The 21,757-nt window shown below is 31.3% G+C and overlaps 1 protein-coding gene across 1 annotated transcript in view; it reads left to right on the forward strand.

Moving 5' to 3' along the window:
- The window catches only part of LOC148280412 (uncharacterized), a gene marked incomplete at its 3' end in the record, with an annotated part of 251,815 nt that overhangs the window by 126,212 nt on the left and 103,846 nt on the right, over positions 1 to 21,757 (forward strand). Inside the window, exon 2 of the mRNA XM_088228458.1 lies at positions 5,255 to 6,450. Within this exon, the coding sequence (XP_088084584.1) occupies positions 5,706 to 6,450 (745 nt within the window). The remainder of the gene's footprint in view (positions 1 to 5,254; positions 6,451 to 21,757) is intronic.

A 21,757-nucleotide genomic window follows, 5' to 3' on the forward strand; every position in this document is an offset into this window, starting at 1 on the left:
GCATAAGCTATACACTTGTGAAGCAGTTGATTCAATATTGGTTTGGGAAAATGAGGCAATCCATTTTACTTCTACCTAGCTCCACTATCCATTTTTTAAAGCCTTTTTGAACTTTTTCTCGTTACCAATTCTTTTGATAGATAGTGGAAGTGATCATCATATAATGAAATTAACGAATCAATAAATCTAAGCATAAACTATTCAAAAATATCTAGAGCCAAAGAAAAAAAACTTAACGATGTCTCCAAAGCGATGCTTACTAAAAATGTAAAGTGTTATCTTGTCAATAATCAAAAATATTTATATAAATCATTATAATTCGATTCAACCAAAAAAAAAAAAACATATGTCAACATCGTCATTTCCTTTTCCGAGTTTTTTTATTTCACTCGACGTATTTTTATATTTCGAAATAGGAACTCAAAATCTTTTTGGCAACTGAAAGCTATGTGTTGTAAGAATTTAGTTCCCAACATCGTTGACTTCACAGACTATATACATTTTGTTTTATGATCAGGTACTATACTGATAGATGTCTCTATGGATTGAGTAAAAAATAGCATTAAGGATAGTTCTAGTGATCTCGTAAAAGTGAAGCAAAAACTTGTTCGTTTGAATGCTTTAAATTTGATTATTAATTTAACGCATACTTAAATTTTAAGAGCCGAGTAATGAAATAACAAACCTTTTGTAATTATGACGCCACGAATGAAGCAATCAACCCCATGTTAAAGTTTACGGTGCCCTTAAGAACATCATAAATATTCAGGCGACATTTATGGGTACACATACTTAATGTTTGTCAAGTGAGGTGTTTTTACTACTGCGTAATCAGTTGTGACGCCATAAAACTGTAAATCATGTGCCTTACTTGATAAATTATAGGTGGGGGTGAGAGTTTAGGACAGGTGAGGGGAGAAAAGGGGCAGAAAAGGGGTTAAGTCGTATTAACGGGAAAACTTTATAAAAAACGTTTTTAATGGCTGCGAAAACATTTGTTATTTAACGCTTAGCGTCAGGCATTTTTAAAATAAAAAAAATGTATTTATTCTGTTTTATGGATATGGCCACCAAAAATGTGCTATTAAAAATATTTAGTTTCAATTTTTTTTCACTGATATTATTGAGAATATTAAAAAAAGTTTTTTTCTGCATCGCAAATTATTTGAATAGAGCGGGCGTTTTTAAAATGAAAGGCCGAATTAGGAATGAAAAATACTATTTTCACAGTATTTATTATCATAATAAGGAATTTCAATAAAATAAAGTGATTTTTGAATAACCAACAAATTAATAAGAAGAAGAAGTGACATTTCATACGTTATTTGAATGTAAATAAAGAAGGGGTGTCTCTGGCATTAGTGGGTAGATTATTTTACAATCGAGCAGCTACTACTGTGAAAGAGGAGGCAAAAAATAAGAGTGGTGAATGGGTATTGAAAATAAGTATTTTAATAAATTGTTATTTAATTAAATTTATTCTATTAAAAAAAATAATCCAAAAAAATAATAACGTATTCCTAACTCTATAAGGATGAGAGCCCTGTGTTGAGTTGGGATACAACATCATTGAAGGTGAAAACATGCACATTACTAAACAGTAGCAAAAATAAAACTTCATTTTAATTAAATCTATGCAATATCTTGCAGCGGTCGCTAAATATATAAAATGCAACGGTAAGCCATTGATTCAAAAATATACCTTATTCAACTAAAAAAGACGTGGCATGATCAGATAAACCGAAATCTCATGTCGAGTTATGTCAAAAGCAGACACAACCGAAGGACAAGATGACAATATGTATGAATGTGTAAGAAGCTAGGGATATAAGTCAGGATAGACGTGTGTGGCAGCCCATCTTCTCTGCCAACCTCTGCGGGGAAATGGCGTGATGAGGAAAGTATTTATATTTAGGTGTTGGTAGGAAGGATGCTAAAAATTTGCATTGAAGTCCTAGTACCGATCCATAAAAATGAAATTGGATATATAATTATAAAATTCAGAGGAATGCTGTCAAAATGTAATCATTTAGGTGTATTAAAATTATTATAGAACAGATCACAGAATACTTGATCTCGACGCGTAAGTGCGTACAAAGGCACGCATTTCTGCGCCCTATTTTTGAATGGCCGACCCTACAAGCACGGTAACGGAGAGCGTGTTAACACGCTTATCGCACTTATGACACTTAACTGGTTAACAGCCATACAGTGTTTCAAAACTGAAGTAAGATACATTTTAAAACCTTCCCGATACCGTGTTTACTTATGACACATAAGGGTTAGGTACATAACACAACTAGTTATACATAACACCCCGTTTTATTAAATTGTGTAATCAGATTGATTTAATTATCTCATTTCCAGTAAACCTGTTTTAAATCGTTCCAAATTTTCCGTTCTATTGACACGCGGTACGTAAATACCCGTTCACAGGGAAAAAATGCATGACGTCACCCAATTTACGGTCACAATTTGCTTTATTAATGGCGAAACGTTTTGTAAAAATAGAAGCCTCGTTCGGACTTTATGCAGAGAATTTTTATCTTTTCAAATTAAAACGACTTTAAATCGAATAACTTGTAATAGTCGAAAACTCTCCAAAGAATAAATGTTAAAAAAATAAGTATTTCAGTGAAGTGTAGTATATTCCTGTGTCTGGACTTCTGGACTAGGCCGAATAGAGAATACAGTACAATGTGTGAAATAAAAGCAGAATCTAGTAGTGACTGACAGAAACAAGATTTTTGGTCGAAACTTTATCGTCTTGGTCGAAATTTTATCTTCTGTTTTAGTTCCAGTTGGAACCAAAACTTATAAATAAGTCACTCAAAAACGCCCAAAATTAGGCGTTTTTATTGTGAAACCTTTTGAGCTTATTAAATCATTGTTAAATAAAATATACAATGAAATAAAATGCATATTTTTATATTTTTTTTAACGGTTTTCGGTTCGTTGTAATATTTATATAACTTATATGTAACAGTTATGTATGCTAAAGAAACATATTAATAAAGAAACTAATTAATTATAAAGAAGTTACAAAATCATAAATATGAAAGATTTCAGAACTACGGACTATAGTAAACGCCCGCCCAGGGCACCGCAGATTGAACAAACACTTAGCTAGAATAAACCATTCCGAAACTTCTAGATGTAAGTTCTGCAGTGCAGATGAGGAAATACATATGCACATTATATGTAAATGTAAAATGCTTTACATCATAAAAGGAGCTTCATCCTCGGGGAACCACTGGTTAAACCTGAGGATGTTAAAGAACTTACCCTCTACGTAATAGCCCGATACTGTACAGATCTGGGCTTGGAGGATGAAAACTATTCAAGGGGTCCCGTCACAGTAGATTTTCACAAGTCGCAGTGACGTCAAGAGTTCGCATAGCACTGACCCCTACCACTGAAAATAATAAGAACAATGTAATTAAATAAATGTTTATATGTGAACATGTGTATTTTTTTAATTCATATTCACTTTCGATCTATATGTTAAATGCAATTTATGCAGTTTATGTAAAGATAAATAAATCATATTATTTTAACAAACGTAAGCGTAGGCATGTTGCATATTCATATTACTCGTACACATATTTATGTACTTATGGTCATTAAGCGCCATATCTGTTCATGACACGAGAACTTGTGTGACAATTTACAGAACATTTAATAGATTAATGGACATTTCAAAATAATCAACGCATTTCGTTTATGTATTTCGATTCTTTTTTTTTGTTCAATTTACTATTGATAATCGTCAAGAATTCTTTATATTTAGTTCAATGTTCATATTTATTATTGCACATAGTCTAATACTCACCTTGAATGCAATATAAATATTTTAAACTTAATAGGAAAGTTGGATTTTTTATTAAGAATATTTAAGAACTTATTCATTATTTAATATGAGAATTTGTTGTATTGGTAACACCAAATACGCGCCTAATTTGGGATGAATAAAAATGTTATAAATAGTGGTCATAAATAAATTATTTAACGGCTCCATCTTCACAAATTCTCATATCACCCCTGATCTACTGAAGTTGATTTCGTTCTATGTACCGCCTAAGTAGAAGCAGAACATCAACAATATTTTATTGTCAAAATTCTCGAACGGTCGCTTAATATACGAGTAACTCACCTATTTTTAGATTACAAAATAGCGGAATGAATATGGATATTTTAAAAATGTATTTTGTTTATCTCTGCCCAACTTAAAAAATAAAGTGAACAACATATTTTTATCAAAAAGAGCAAATCAACTTCAGAAGATCGGGTTAGAATAGTTAAAATTTGATTGATTAAAGTATTTTGTTATTTTATCGGAAACTTATTATAAATTTAATTCAGTATTTCAAATCATTTTATAATGTGTAAAGTATATTAATATATCGTACTCGATTATTTTAAAGCACTCTTTAAACCACATATATGTAAATGGCAGAAATGCAGTTTATAAATAAATCAGTCTACAGTGCCTTGATTTTTAATATTTGGCCCCGGCGAAGTTGGCCACCAATTTCAATTATATTAATACAGCAAATCATAAAGTAGTTAAGTAAAACATTGTAAAATTACAAGTCATTAAAAAACTGCAAAAGTAAGACACGAAAAGAATGGCAGTTTTATTTTAGCAAATTGTACGCAAGTCCACACTCAAACATCAATATTTAAATTAAATATTTTTTGGGTAGATGCTCTTGTTTTATATTTAAATCTTTTTAACCACATTTAGAAAATAAATGTAATGCGTATCTATTAAGTAATAACATAAGTATGCCCGTTTTTTCTAAATAAAAGAGAATAGAAGGACACAGTAATAAATACAAAAAAAAAACAGAATATCTACTCATACTTCGGTCAAAAATGGTTTTCGTTCCTACTTGTATATTAGAATAAGGTGATCCTTGTACAATAAATTATTGCGTTTACATCCCGATTTGCGCATAATAAATTGGCGAGAGTTGTGTAAATAGGAAAAAATTTCGTGAGCCTAAATTTGTGGGTATAAAAAAACAAATTGTGTTTGGTACTTTTATATAATGCCAGTTTAAAATAATGTGTATATGGTACGTTAGTACGATATTCAGCGGAAATTATTGGATAGAAGCCGATTTCCATAAACAACATGATAATAAATCCTGCGGAAATAGGATTTGTGGGATGGGAGCCAAATTGTTTATTGTTTTGTTTATTTCCCGTGTTTACTGGACCTCGTACTGAAATCTTTCCTTTGTTCCAGGATGCCGTTTGGCCCCAGTTCCCTGAGAGAGGGCCCCACGTGACATCACTAATATTCCGAGACCAATATTTATTCGGGGGCGTCAGATTTGCGCCGTAAATTTCTGGAGCAAGCCGCAGTCGATAGAAAAACATACACGAGAAAAAATATTTTTGTAATAAGACAGATTGTTCATTATTTTATAAAATATTAGCAAAAAAGCACTAGCATTCTAACTGTTAAAATTCCGAAAAACTGAAAACATTCTTGCTTTGTAATAATACTTTATCATTTTGAGTAGATGCTAGTTTAAAATAAAGTGATAAAGTTAAAGTGTAGACCAGAAATAGCTTTTCGATGTTTTTTTTAAATGAAAGGGTAATTTAATAAAAAAATTAATCTCACGCAATCGTCATCCGATTTTTAAGGTCAAACATGCTCCAACACCGCGTCTTGAGAGAAGCTATTCCAGATGACGCTGTCTTCCCTAGCGGTCAGGAGCCGACTGATCGCGGGAAGGGAGAGTAAGGGCTGGTCAGGATATGGCCGAGTCAGGGGCAACATGATCGAGGGGGCGCAGTTTCGCCAACAGGACGGCATGGCGCTGTTCGGGCTGGTGTGGCTGCTGCGCGTGCGCGGGGCCCAGTGCGACTGCGCCGCCTGCGGCAGGGACGGGGGGCTCGAGGGCGAATCGTCCAGGGAGGAGGACGACGGCTTCGAGGGGCCCAGCCAGGCCCTACGCCCCCCGGCCGACACCCTGACGAGATCCCGCGACCCCAAAACTCTCTCCAAAGATACGGGTGAAATAAAAGAAGCAGCAAGCTTATCTAGAGATACACATTTAGCTAATACTGACATTTCTACAAATCAGAGAGACATCCATACCATTACTAGAGACATGCACTCTATCACCAGAGACGTGCACTGTATGACCTTAGATCCGCAAAGTGAAATGTACAAAAATGCAGGACCAAGAGAATCAATCGGTATGCAAAACTTATCACGCGACGTGATGTTCAGAAGTGATAGAACCAGTTCCCACATTGCGGAAGTCTGCGTTAGTTCAGTGGAATGTGAAATAGTGGATAGCGCTAGTTCAGGGTATACAGCGAGCGGTCTTTACGAGACTGTAGTCACCCAAGACGCTACTGTTCAAACAGACTTTGAAGATGAAGATTACGAATATGAGACCTACACACCAGGAGCATCAGAATCAGGTAAGTCAATTACACTTTTACGTAAAATAATTAAAAATTCTTCGATTGTTAGATAATTTTAAGCATACGAGAAAGTGGAATAGTCTAAACTTCCCAACACAGTTTCCAGAATAGAAAACCGTCATTTAGATTGATGTTTTATTCATTGTTTCAGTAATTGAGAATACTTTGTAAGCCTATTTGAATAAATCAGAAATTTGTTCCGACGTTCCAACAAACAGTTTGATAAAATTATGATGAATTGTGAAATTCATCGCCGCATAAATCAAGCTGGTTTCGTTTTGAAAGTGCCGCTAAGAAATTAAATTCCGTAAAAACTCTTCCAGTTTCCAAATGCAAAACTTGTAATTATTATTTAATGCCTTTTGCTTAATTAAAGTTAATAATTTTAATGACAGATGGCTTTTTGTGAGTTCGAGACTAATAGCATGGCTGCCCCAAACTTCTTTATTGAATTACTCTGCGATTCTTGTTTTCTTGGCTCTCAAATTTCAGATATTGTTTCTTAAACAATTTTACGAGTTGCTCTTATTTTGAATTCAATTATTTCAATCCCAAATTTACTTTGTCACGCCTAAGCTTTTAGAATTTCAGCTAATTATGAAAACATTGGTTATTACGGAAAAAGGATTGCTGATTTACTAAAAGGGTTGTATTTAAAGGTTGAATTCACTGACGTACGAGTTTACAAATAGACACGTTCATTCCTATACTACATATTATTGCGAAACAATAATTCATATATATTTTTTATTTAAGGCAACCCATCCTCAGAAGGATAATTTAACACATGCAATAATTCATGTAAGAAAAAACATATTAATTTAATTAAATGTCACTTTTCACCATGTATACAAAATTAGCTGTCGGCTGTCAAAATTTAGAATGATCTGCTGAAAAATAAAAAATAAACTAATTTATTAATATACTTAGTTATTAAACATTTGCATATTACCACTTACCGACTTTTCTATGTCTACCGGTTTCGAGACATACCCGTCTCTTTATCAGGACACCAATAAAACAATTGAATGTTTGACTACAAAGTTAATACTTTAAATATGAATAATTATCAATATGTTTTTTTTGGGTGATATCGTGTGTGTTGAATTTGTTCCGACGTTTCGGCTACCATTGCAGGAGCCATCTTCAAGGTAAACTAAGTGTCTTGTAGAAAAAAGTATGTGTTTAAGTACTAGTAATTTGAACCGTGTCACAGTCGGCAGTAGGCACATTTCTATTAATTTTTGTAGTATGTAGTGCTGGGAACCATGTTGAGTTTAATTTAAACCCGTTGTCTTCGTTTATGTTATTTGGGTGTCTGTATTTCAATTGCCTCTTTTATTATTCGTGCACTGTAATTACTGGTTTAATGTAAAATTTTAGGTTCCATAATATTTTTTTTACAAAAACAGTTTACCCCGAAGAAGGCGTCTGTAATGGTAGCCGAAACGTCGAAACAAATCCAACACACACGGTATCACCAAAATAAAAACATATTGATAACAGTGACCGTGAAAACCTTCGCACCTATTTAATTTTATACCTATTTTATAAATTGGATTTTATTTAACATTTAACTTACTGTGTTTGCTTTACGGGATTGATTTTATTATTTTATATCTTTTTCATTTTTGTCAATTTATTTTCTGTTTTTTGTGTCGTTTTTTTTCTTCTTTTTTTTCGAGCTGAACCCATTTGTTTTGACTTTGCTAGATTTTGATGCAAACTTTCATATATATTAGCATTTATATTAAATGAACACAATCGTAGTTAAAATAAAATATGTACACGAACATTATTATTTTTGTGTTTTGCATTACATAAACTATGAGGATAAGCGATGACAAGGAATTTTGATAAATAGGTATTTGAACATTGTTTTCCTCTCACTATCTTGAAGATATCCCCCGATGCTATACATATTTAACTTTTTTTTAACACCATTTTTTCTGAACACTTACTGTTTTGATTATTTTTATATTTTTAAGTAAATTAGCTTGTATGTTATTTTGTAAATGCCTCATGGGCGTTGATGAACAAAATAAATTCACATCTGTTTTGTTTTTCACAGTTTCAGTGCAATAAAATATTTCTTTCATCGCACAAATGATGTTATATTTCAGCCTGGCATCACTTCTGATCAGTATGAAAGGCCGTCAGAAATCGAAGGCACCGAATGTTATTATCGACAAATTAAAACGCCATTTTCTTCACGCTAGTATATTTAATTATACGTCATTGGTTTAAATTTGTTATTTTCTATTTATTTAAAAAAATAATTTTACTCAACTAGGAATTTAAAATAAATACGGGTACAAATAAATACAATGAAATCAAATGTCTTAAACGTCGCTCAAATTAGAAAAGAACGTTTCAAAACTGTCGTTTCGTTAAAAACATGAATTAAATTTGATTTGTTTTATATATTTTTAATCAAAAAGTGTTTTCAATCACAAATCTAAAAGAATTTTATCTAGTTTTACGTAAATGACAACAAGAGATAACATTTTCCTTAGTAGGACGTGAAAAATTATGCCAGGCTGAATAAATAGACTCTAAAAATAAGACATACAAATTTTTCAAACCAACAGACAAAAGAATGGGGTTGTTGTTAGATTTCACCGCATCGTGCTTTCGTCCATTGGCGTTAGTTGTTCTGTACTCCGAGAGGAGATGGGGATAAGATTATACAATAAGGTAAACCCATCTCATTATACGTGATACAGCATTACATTGCGGCTGGTTTACTTTGGAAAAGCAAACTCTATTCCTGTCATACGTGGCTAGGGGAGAGGGAGACAACTTTACCGTGTAATAGAAAACAGACGAGAACCGTGAATGGGCTCAAAGTGGAAAGAGAAGAGAAAGGTATACAGGTCGTTCTGATTTAAAACCGTATTATATTTTAATGAAAATTATTATGGATATGATTTATTTTCAATCTCAAAAAGTATGACTATGTATCATCCTTTCGCTCCAAACTCAAGTGGCTTCTTTTTTATCAGCCCATAAACTTTCAATCTCTCACACTTCTTTATGATATTCTTCACAATCGTTGCCCTCCAAAACATCTTGCTGAAAATTTCATATTCTTTTCTGATCATGGTTGTTCGCTTCGCTCTTCTTGGGAGAGAACACTTGCCATTTCTTGACACAGCACATCCTTTTTCAGCTATTTCTCCTCCGTTCAAGTAGCTAGATTTGGAAATGAGCTACATCTTCATATGTAAAATGCATCTTCTCTAGCCACCTTCAAGAAACGCCTGAAACATTATTATATATTCCCAGAATCTTAAATTCCTTTAGTTTTTACTGCTTTTTTTTTTCTACAATGAACTTTTTTCATCCCTTTTTCTTTCCTTGGTTTCTCTTTTTCTATCCTTCCAAACTCATTATCTGATCCCACATATCCTCGTCATTTAATACGCATAACATAATGTACATAATGCAAGCCTTATCTTCCAGTCAAAAAACAGCTGTTATTTTTCACTAATTAGGTTTTTTTAATAAATTATTTTAACTTATGTAAGTCTCTTTTTATACATATTTATTGTTTTTTAGTAAAAAAAAATTGACCAACCTTTTTATTTGACCGGTCTGTTTTTTGGTTAGGTGGGAGATATTGCTTTTAGCAATTAATCCGCCAAAGAACTTATTCTTTGTACTTGAAGTTATAAATTTCCGGACCATTTATAAACCAAAATTTGGATATTTTGATTTGTTAAATGCAAGTTAAGCGACCAGTAATACGCTTCAGAAAAAAATTAAAATGTAAGCATTAAAAAAACGTTTTAAATCAATATTTCACGTTCACCATGCATGGAGTCGAGCCCAGGACCACAAAAATGGTAGAATAACGCGCCAATTACTTTTCAACGAGGCGGACTTAAATATCTCCGCTCGATTTTCTTACTCGGGATTTTACTTTAAAGTATCTATCGAGTCTAAACCACTCGTCCAGAGTTTTGGTTCTATTTTACAAACAGTGATGGATAATGAAGAGATGATGGAAAAGTTGTAAAGGATAGGTTATTTAAAAAATGATTTGAATTCGGATATGTATTTAATTATTTATGATAAAGTTGGGTAATAAAACATTTATTTATTTAATTTATTTATTTATTTATTTATTTATTTATTTATTTATTTATTTATTTATTCACACTCTTTATCAAAATACAATTCCATATTCACATTACCCACGAGTTTAAGTTTACCATCTGAACTTACTTCTTATCTTTGATTATTGATTACCAAATAATTTGTTTATTAGCCGGTCTTCCAAAACATAGCAAAACATTTACATTAAGACTTCCATGCAAGTATTAATTTATTTTTAGTGTAATATGGTTGATTTTATATAGGTAAGTAATAAAATTAATTTGTTCTGGTATGAAAACTGAATTCAGAAAAAAAATTGTAAAAAAATATATGGAAGACAAGGAAAATATAATACTCGCATCTAAAAAAAAGAAAGTGTCACCCAATACAAGGAGCTTGGAGCCTATGGCAACGCTATTAAAGCTCCAGGAATTCACTTCTTTAAGCCATTGTAGGGTGGATCCACTCACGCCAGTTCAAGCAGTGCCAACAAATGCTGAGATATAAACATTTAAAATAATTTATTTCTTTAGTTTTTCTTTCTTAACCATTTGTTAATTTATATTATTTAAGTATTTTTTAATAAAAAAATACTGATTATTAAATAAGCCGTAAATCAAAGTCAATTAGTTTTATATTATTTCCTAAATACATAAATTGTAGCGATAAAAAATCCAACAGTAAAATAAAAAATGCGAAAAAATGAATGGAAAAAAAGAAAAAAGTCACTTTCATAACACCAGGAGTAAAACTAAATTGAAAATTCCATTGGCGAAATAATAATTTATGCAAAGAGGGCCCGTTTGCATGGCAGTAAAAATTTATAATAAGCTTACCAAAAAAATTAAGTAAATAAACGTTAAAAGTGTTTCTAATAAATAAATGTTTCTATACTACAAATGTATATTTGGATAATTAGATACAATATAATAAATTAAAATGTATATAATATAAATAATGTAAGCAATAGACAACATATTCTTGTATAATATTTTAAATGTTTTGATTATTTTTTTTTTAAATTATTTTTATTTTTATTTTATTTTTTTTATTATGGTATTTTTTATTCTGTTTTGGTTTGACTGTATTTATGATATTGTATATTATGCTTATTAAATATTTATTATTTTTATTATTATTTTACGGATTTCAGTACCGAGATTTTTGGAGAATCATTTTAAGTATTTAATTTGTATTTTTAAATTTATTTTCCAAGTTAGCTTATATTGCGTGGTTTTTAAACTTATATTTATTTTAATTACATATATATTAACACCATCTGGCATTACTGCGTTTTTATTTTTACTCAACATTTATTTTTAAATTAATACATTCAGGCTTTTTTAATACATTTTTAAACCTTGTTTAAAACATATTTATAATTTTACCGTGGGATTTCTGTCATACAAATATAATAAAACGAATTTTCGAATACATAAATAATATGTAAAACTGTGTACAATATATTTAGTCTTTGTTTAGTTTTTTATATTTGACTTTTTGTGCTGTTACATGTTCACTTAATTGCCATACTTACTAGTTCTTTGCTCAATGTTTTTTTTTTTTTTTAAATAAATTATTATTAACTTTTTAAAATCATTCTTATGTTGTTGAAATTCTATTTGTAGATGCGTTTTGAAGCTGCAAGACTTTTTGCGATGTTAACTATCATATTATGTTAATGTTATCAACTATCAAATATCTCAATTTAGTAAATGGGGTCTAGAATTTCAACCGTCTATGCGCTCAGTAGCTGTAAGACTTGTTGTTATCTAACTTCCAATTTTATAAATTTGCTTTTTATTTCGTTTTTAAAATATCACTTAAACTCTAAACTTCATAGTCAAATAATTTTTTTAAAAATAAAAATGTAAATATGGGCTAGATTTCTTATTGTCCATGCGCTCTGTGGCTGCAAGACGTTCTGTTATCTTCTAGCTCATATATATCATAATTGGAGACGAGGAACTAGAATCTCAGCCGTCCATGCGCTCTGTAGCTGCAAGACGTGTTGGGATATTTATTTATTGTACAGCGCCCTTGAGGTGATTTTCACAAAAATGGCGTTATATAAATTATTCAAACATTATTATTATAAATGTAAGTGTGCTGTTTGTTTCCTAAATAAAATAATATAAAAATAAAAAAATATAAAAAAATATAATAAAAACAAATAGACTTAAATTAATAACTTATTAATTAAACAAAATTGTAAATATGTTAGTTTAAGACAGCGAAAAATTTCATAAGTTTTCTTAGTCAGTTTATTAGCGCGAGAACTACCCAAAGCCAAGATAAGCCGTCACAACAACATTTTAACATTTAATTTTGTTTAACAACCATCCCCAAGAAACTGTTAAAATTTATGCTATTCAAAACAAAACACAACAACCTGTGTACTGCGTAAAGGACGTTAAGCTTTAGATAACGAATTGAGATTTTGTACAGAGCCTGCGGGTTACATGACTTGATGTGATAACAAGTGATTACTGAAGAGTGTGTTAAAGCAACCTTTCTGTAAAAGCAATTTTTTGTTCACGTACAATTTATTTTACTTTCATTGATGAAAATATGTCAGCATTCAGTTCTAGGAGTACATTATTTTATATGACATATACCATATGATCAAAAATAAACAGGAATTTATTATTTTTAAATGTTCGCGCTGCACTAATCGATATTATTTTGCAACTACGTTGACAACACTGTTTTCGACAATCTGTCAAAGTTTGACGGTGATCGAAAATTCAGTATTCTGTCAACGTCTGTTTGAGTGACTCCAATAATGGCTGAGTGGTAATTTTTACATACGACAAAAATTGAAACAACGAGCGTGCTTCTAATTTTGTGTGTTTTTTTTTAATTTCGTGTGCCGAATCATTGAAAATATTGAATAAAGCTTTTGAAAAATTGTGTTTGTCAAAAACACGGGCATACAAATGGTAAAAGGGGTTTAAAGGCGTTCATGAATGCTTAGATGATGATAAACATACTGGACGTCCAATAACGTCAGATATTGAAGAAAACATCGAATCGGCAAAGCAAATAGTGTTGGAAAATCGATGTGTACCAATTCGAAAGCTTGCTGTGTTATAAAGCATCTAATTTGGATCGGCAGATTTTGACAGATGTTTTGGGTATGAAACGCGTCGCTGCCCCCCTCGTCCTAAAAACACTGAAGGAAAGTGGAAGAACAATTCGTGGATTTTTCACCACGGTAATACGCCATAAATTACAGCGGTGATTGTTTCGAAGTTTAGGCCAAAAATTCAACTCATGTCATCAGCTTTGCACCAAATTTTTTAGACCTGTTCTGTTTGACTTTTTTCTTTTCCCAAGACTAAAATTGCTATTAAGAGGAACGCGTTTTGAGATGATTGATGCCATAAAAGAGAATTCGCTGCAGGGGTTAAAGGTCATACCTTTGGAGGCCCATGAAAAGTGCATGGACAATGTTATGAAGCGTCTGCATCAATGTACTGTCGCCAAAAGTGAGTATTTTGAAGAAAAAAAAAAGATATTGATTTAAAATTAAAATTAAAATTTTGCGTTATTTTGCCAAATTTCTGTTTATTTTTGATTATGAATGTAGTTGAACTTATTAATTATTAAGCATTAAAAAATATTTATCAATCTCATTGTGCGCAATTGTATCTCTCCCTTTCTGGTTTCAATCCTGATGGATTGGTTTGCAGCAAAGCTCTGCATCTTTTCTGCCACTCCGCTTGGTCCTGTGTGGTCTTTTTAAAGTTATTTGCATGACCTGCGGCTCTCAGAGAAATAGTCTTAAGCACGTGTCTTCCTTTTTTGATTCTATTAAGAATCTCGACATTCGTAATGCGGTTTTCTATTAGTATTGTTCAAATTTGTTTAAGCTTCTTTATTAGTGTTTTTTTTTTCGTTTCTTTTCTTGATTTTATTTACAAGTACAAAATATATTTCTTAATCATTTTTTTTTCATCATAATAATAAATGTATTTTTTTTTATATTCTTTACTGTTATTCAAAATTTATTGTTTTCTTGGGTTTTTTTTACTTTATCAAAGTATTTCTAATACCAAATTATTCTTTTTATCAAAATTTTATTACTGGTAGTAAATTTTTTATATTGTTTATCTTTTTTATACTTTCTTATTTTGTAAATTAATGAAATTGTTTTAAATGCTCTGTACTACTTATAATTATACTTAAATTATACTTATTTAACTTTATTTGTAACTAATATGTAAAATGCACTAAGCGTCGTTTATTTTGATAAAATAAGAAAAAAATACATCGAGTCCTTCAATAACGTATAGACATCAGTTGTTGTTTTTCTTATCTAGTTAACACTCGAATATGTGTGTTAAAATAACGCTTTATAAATTAAGTTAATAATTAGGTACTACAAACTTATTTTTTTGCCCAATCTATTAATATTATTGCAAAAAAAATTGTGCTTTAAAGTTTTGAAAAAAATTAAAAATAATAGCGTTTTCACGATCTACTCAAATATTCAGTTATTAGGGCCATGTTTAACGAGTTGTAAATAACTCACTGTTAGAAATGGGAATCACGTTAGGGTAGAGTGGGATTCGAACCGAAGACCTTTGATCCGTGAGTCCGAGACACTAGCCACGGGACCACAACCCGTTCTAAGCCAAATTTGCAACACGCTTATTAATCTAGCTTTCATATGAAAATGTCATTAACTAACTACTAAATAATTTTAAAATTAGATTTCGTTAAGCCCTATTTATTTAAACATTTCTAGAATCATACTTATAAAAGTAGTTATCCGTAACAATTGGCGTTTTTATATATTTTTACGGACATGTAAATATTAAATTTTCATTTTCAGTGGTGCATAGGGTACTGCGTTAATAAACCAAATGCTAGATATTTCGACTATCTATTATTATTTTATTTAAAACTTCAAGTACAAAAAATAAGTACTTTTGGCATATTGTTAAAAGCAATATCTTCCAGCCAACCAAAAAACAGATTGGTCAAAAGAAGAGTTGGTCACAATTTTGCAATAAAAACCAAATATGTATATAAAAAAATACATTCGTAAAACAAATAATACCACAATAAATTAAAACTAACAGCTGTTTTTTTATTGGGAGATAAAGCTTGTCCATATACTTTTTTTTAAAGTAAGTAAGTAAAAGTTTTACAAATTAAATGATAAAGGATGTGAATCAAATAATGAGTTTGGAAGGAGAGAAAGAGGAACCAAGGAATGAAAATGGGATAAAAATATTTATATAAAAAAAAAACAATTAAAATTAAGTGAGTTCAGGATTCTGGGGTTATATAATGTTTTTGGCGTTTCTTGAAGGTGGCTAGAGAAGGTGCATTTTTTGTATGAAGTGAAAGCTAGCTCCTAAGTCTAGCAACATGGACGGAAAAGCAATAGGATAAGGTGATTCAGGTGCCAGTACAGAAACAATGAAATATTGCAGTTTGAACACTCTTGAAAATCAATAGTTTATGTCCACCCTACTAGGAATCAAAGCCTGGACTTGAAAATGGTAGGCAATCACGCCAAATTCTAACAAAGTAAAACGAAGTTGACTTATTTTCACGTGATTTCTTTACTAGAGAGTTTTACTTGAGAGTGATCTTTGGGTCAAAAACACCTATCCAGGGTTCTCTTTCCATTTCAAACATAGAATATGAATAAATACACACACAAATTACGTTATTTAAGAAATAAACTCCTTAGAATCTGAATCCTAGTCTTACTTGTACATTTTTGTGTCACTTAACTATAAAAATGCAGAATAACTACTGTTCAAATCTAGCAGTGTTCCACTATAGTTTTTTAAAAAAGCAATAACCTTTGTGAAAGTTCTGTGTACAAGTATACCCCACTTTCCTCACTCGCTACGAGTACGAGTGTTGCAAGTTGCAACAAAGGAACTTCCATTTCTCACGTATGACAACATTATAAAATGAAACGCGCGGGAAACATTAACATGGCGTCCCTTGTTTGCCGGGAAAGGAGTTCCGGGGGCGCGGCAATGCGGTTCTCTATGGTACATTTCGCGTTTGCCGTCAGCCATTTTATGTCGTATACCAATTTAGAATTTTCGGTTTCTTGCGACGTAACATCTGCAGGGTTAGCTTACGTTTAAGGGTGCCAAAAGAATATCGAAAAAAACCTTATGAAACACAATCATGTATCTGAAAGCTTTTTTTGTGATACAGACAAAGTTTTGTAGTATTTTTATTATTTTACCAGTCTTAATGAAAAAATGAAATCTTGCTTAAAGTTAATTTTTTATACTTTTCAAACAAACAAACAAGATTTGCTTTGGGCGCAACTTTTATACATAAAATTATACATTTATACAAAGTTGCTTTTATTATCTAACTAGGGTCATTTACCTCGTTCTAAGACGGTATAAATATTTTTTTAAATAAAGGTAGTCGATATGGTAAAAACATAGTAAAAAACATAGTTAAATACAAAGATAAAAAATACAAACAAAAATACAAAAAATGTAGTAAAAGGAAAAGTCAAAAAGAAATAATTTGTATGTACAGCAAAAAACATATTTATATAACATTGTTAATTATGTAGTTAAAACAAAAATAACATGGTAAAAGACATTATAAAAATATACAGGATGCGACATGTTTTATATCAGTATAATATGAATTTTATTTTGAACTTCTTTACTAGTGTTTTTTTTTTCTTTTTTCGTTTCTTTTCTAATTAATTTATAAGTAAAAAATATTTCTCTTTATCATTTTTTTACATCATTGTATATTTTTCCACATAAACATATGCTATTTACCTAAATGTTGGTTTTCAATAATAATACATATATATATATATATTTTTAATGTTATTCAAAATTGTCTTCTTTGTTATTTTTTTAACTGGTTCAAAGTATTTCTAATACAAAATTATCTTTTTTTATCGATAATTCTATAACTGGTAATATTTTATTATTTAGTATCGTTTATATTTCTTAGACTTTCTAAATTAATAATATTGTTTTAAATGCTATGTATTACTTTAATTAAGCTTACATGTATGTGTATTTAATTGTATTTGTAACTAATATGTAAAAGTCACTAAGTGCCGTTTATTTCAATAAAATAAAATAAAATATTCAATAACCTAAAAAAAATCGGTTTCTATAAATAAGGCATTTTTATTTGATTTAGCCCTTTACAATTTGTTTTAACTAGTTTTTCAATACAACATCCATCAAGTGGCCGCCTTTATCGTCCAAAGCAAAATGCGCCCTTTTTGCTGCTTTTTCCATAACTTTTTTGAGCATCTCGGGCGGTATGATAACGGCATAAATTTTTGCCTTGAGCTATTCAATGGTCCGAGGCTTGCTGACGTGTACTTTGTTTTTCAAATAACCACACAAAAAAGAAGTTTAGAGGAGTCAAATCTGGAGATCGAGGTGGTCAGTCAATGTCGCTTTTTTTGACATCACAAGTCCAGAGAATTTTTCTTGCAGAAACTGCATTGTTTAATAGTGTAGCATGGCGCACCGTTTTGTTGAAACCAGAAACCGTCCATACCTTTTTTACATATTTGTGGGCAGGCATAATGAGCCAACATCTAACGATATAATTGTTCACAAACTGTTTTGCCTTCTCTGAAGAAACATGGCCTAGTGATGGTTTTGACGCAAATGCCGCACAGTGGTAGGAACGCCAAATCTGGCTAGAAATCGCCCGTGTGTTCAAGAAATGTGACCTTTCTTAAGATTTTTTTTTTTTGCCTAACAAGAAGTTTATAATTAGACCAACTGAATGTTTGGCTGCTGGTTTTGTCTATTTTTGAAATAAATATACGATTTTTTCCCTCAAATGTCAGCCTTTTCTTTAATGCATAAAAGTTAATATAATTTCCTAAGGGTTTAATAAAACCGTTGTCTTTTAATAAAAATTAAATTTTACACATAAAATTAAAGTAAATACTTATCTTACTTATCAGTCACAATAAAAACAATCATGATTCAAAAATATTTTTTGTTCCTTAATTTTTTTCTGCAGAAACCGAATGAGTTTATAATGAAATTTGAGTTATGGTGATAATAATTGTGATGTTTTCTAAAACGCTGTATTAGAATGCATAAAGGGAATTTTATAGTATACGTAATGTCGACAATCCCTAGAAAATTTAAACCATCCATTACGATCATTAGGCGTGCGGTTCAGATATGAGTAATTAGTGTATAATGAGGCAAACAAAGGATTCATAAGGAAAACATTATAATATATTAATAAAAATAGGTTAACAATTATGCATTCATTTTAATGAACAAATATGCCATTATTGCTCCCAGAATTATGTGTAATTAGGGGTAAGAGTTAATAACCAATCGGACGACCGATTCACGAAATCAAATTAGAAAATTTTCCTCATTTCAAATGCGCATTAATATGAATTTAACTACAGTTATTACACGTTTTTCCATAATATTTGACAAAATAAAACAATACATGAAATTATCAAAGTTTATTTATTGTAAAAAATATATTTATTGCAACAAAGAGGGAAAACATTTTGAGAAGGGAACATGGAAGTCTAGGCATATACATTTACACATTTTACTTCACAAAAGTCAACAGATGGAAGATTTAAAAAAATGTGGATGTTTAAATATAGGCAGAATAGTGAATGTTACGCAGTGTGTAAAGTGGCCACTTAAACTACTCAATGATATGTTATAAGCCTTTTAAATGCCCAGACTTCCATGCTCCCTTCTCAAAATGTTTTGAAACAGTGCAACAAATTTAGATCTCAATAACTCCCTAGGGAGGAAATCCAGCCTGTCTACAAACATTTCGACTTACTCAAAACATTGTTGAAACATAAAATTATATTTTGGCTGCATACAATTCAATTTTTTATTTTTTGGTTCCTTGAAATAGTTCTAAAACTTGGGCTAAAACATTATTGTTTCTTGCTGTAGGACTAGAGCGCCAAACGTCGAACAAAATCCTTCTAGAGATTTAGTAGTCTAAAGGGAAAACAAGAAATATTAACCACAGTGACGCATGGTGGCAGCTGTTTTTGATAGTTTTCAAATTAAAAAACTTTGAAAAAAAATAAAAGCGGAGTCTTGCAAAGAAAAAACTGCAGGTCGAGGCAAACTTTATAAACATTTTTTTTTTACCCTAAAAATCGTATTTCTGATTTTCATGATTTAATGTTTTAAATTATTTTTAAATTGCCTAAAATTGAAAATAATAAATAACATACCTTTATTTCATATACCCATATTAAAATTTTAGTTGTTTATGGTATAAACTTTTGATAAAAAAGCGTTATGAACTTGGGTTAGCGAACGCGAAAACAGAAAAATTCGTGAATTTAAAGGCAACTTTGGTACCGCCCGCCGCCCCTACGGATAAACAGTCATGCAAAGAATTTTTTTTCATTATTTTCTGGCGGTATGGACATTTGTGAATATGTTTGTTGAAATGTATTTTTTTTTTATTTGACTGTCATTTTTTGGCCATGCAATGGTGTTTTTTGGATCTCGTTTGGATTCTCCGTTCTTTAAACGCGGCAATTTCACATTTTAACAGCGCCAGAGAGTGTGAAATGGGCCTTGTCAGTTATTAAAATTTAAAAAAAAAATCAGGATCTGTATTAGCTATTTGATGGACTGTTTGGCCACATTCCAAGCGACGTGGACGGTCTGTTGGTAATATTATTTGAGTCAATTGCACCTGATACGGAAACAAATGCAAATTATCATTTAAAATGCGCCGCAAAGTGGTTCCACTGACGCTAAAATGCTGGGCGCGGTGACGATACGACACATGCGTGTTCTCGGCAACACTCTATCTTACCGTTTCAACTAATTCATTGGAACATTTTGAGCGTTGATGAACGGCATGTAGACAATTTCCCACTGTCCCGTGCTCGAGAAAATTAAACTCCAAACGACTAATATCATTGATTGACGGTGTTTAATAGCCACGATTCAAACAAACAATATTTAAACAAGCAAGCTGTGCTAGTATCCATCTAGACCGCCAGCTCCATACAAGCTGTGCCAGCATCGCGAGTCCGCCAGCTTTTCCCCCATATTTTAGCACACGTCACGCCTCATTCATCCACTCTAAAATGTGTTCCTACAAGACGACGTATTTCTTCACACCTCAACTACTCCTCAACAGCGAATGTAGGTTAGCGGATAGGTAGTGGGCTCTAGGCAGAAGGTACACGGGCGAGGAAGCTAACAGAGCTAACAGCATGAGAGTATGGTTGGTCCTGAAGCAGATACGATCCGAGTGTTTACAGACTCATAAAGGGTGGAGAGCAATAAAACTAAATGTTGATCAATTTCTATCCTGGCCTAAGCTCACCACACGAACGACTTAAACGGTACAGTACTAACTAGATATATGAGTTTAAATCGCAGTAATCTTGAGTATGCCTCATGCGTATGGAATTCGCACTTTCAAAATCATATAACCTCGATAGAATCTATTAAAAAAACAATTTAAAGTACTTTTTTATATAAGTCCCAAATTGACGGGCAAATTCTAACTCTTTTTTGTTTTGATTCCAAGACAAAAAGTCGCGTTGTTTTCGATTTAAAATTTCTCTATAAAATATTAGATCAGATACTAACCTCCTCAATAAAGTACAAATAAATTCGGGATCGAAAACACTCATCGAAGACATCGGGACATATTTAAACTGCCTTTGTTTTCAAGAAATGTTACATACCACACACCTATGGCCCGCATGTGTCGGGAATATAATATTTACTTCCGAAAAAATAAAATCGTCAGTTTTGATGATACTCTCCCAACTTCTGTAAATAATCTCTTGGAAATAAATCTAAGATGATAAGAACACACGTACAACTTATTTTCCATTGTGTTTTTCACTGTATAAAAAAATAATAAAGTACGTTAATTAAAAAAAAAAAAAAAACCAATGTTATTCAATCTATTTTAAGTAATTCTATACTTGAAGATATATATATATACATATGTGTGAAATTGAATAGACGAATACCTTCAAATCGTATGTTTTTTAGTACTTATCTTTGTTGAATAACATTATAAAATAAAATAAACTCTTGTGTGGCTGTGATGTCACATTAGACTACAAACGGTACATGTACAAGACTTTATTTATCTCTCCTATTTTTTTAAATGATGAAGTTGTATTTTTTGTGATTATCAAGTGGACATTTTCACTCCGATTTGGAAAGTAAAA

Source organism: Micrasema longulum, unplaced genomic scaffold, assembly GCF_059751315.1.
Source record: "Micrasema longulum isolate JH-2025_06_02 unplaced genomic scaffold, ASM5975131v1 h1tg000582l, whole genome shotgun sequence".
Classification (NCBI taxonomy): domain Eukaryota; kingdom Metazoa; phylum Arthropoda; class Insecta; order Trichoptera; family Brachycentridae; genus Micrasema; species Micrasema longulum.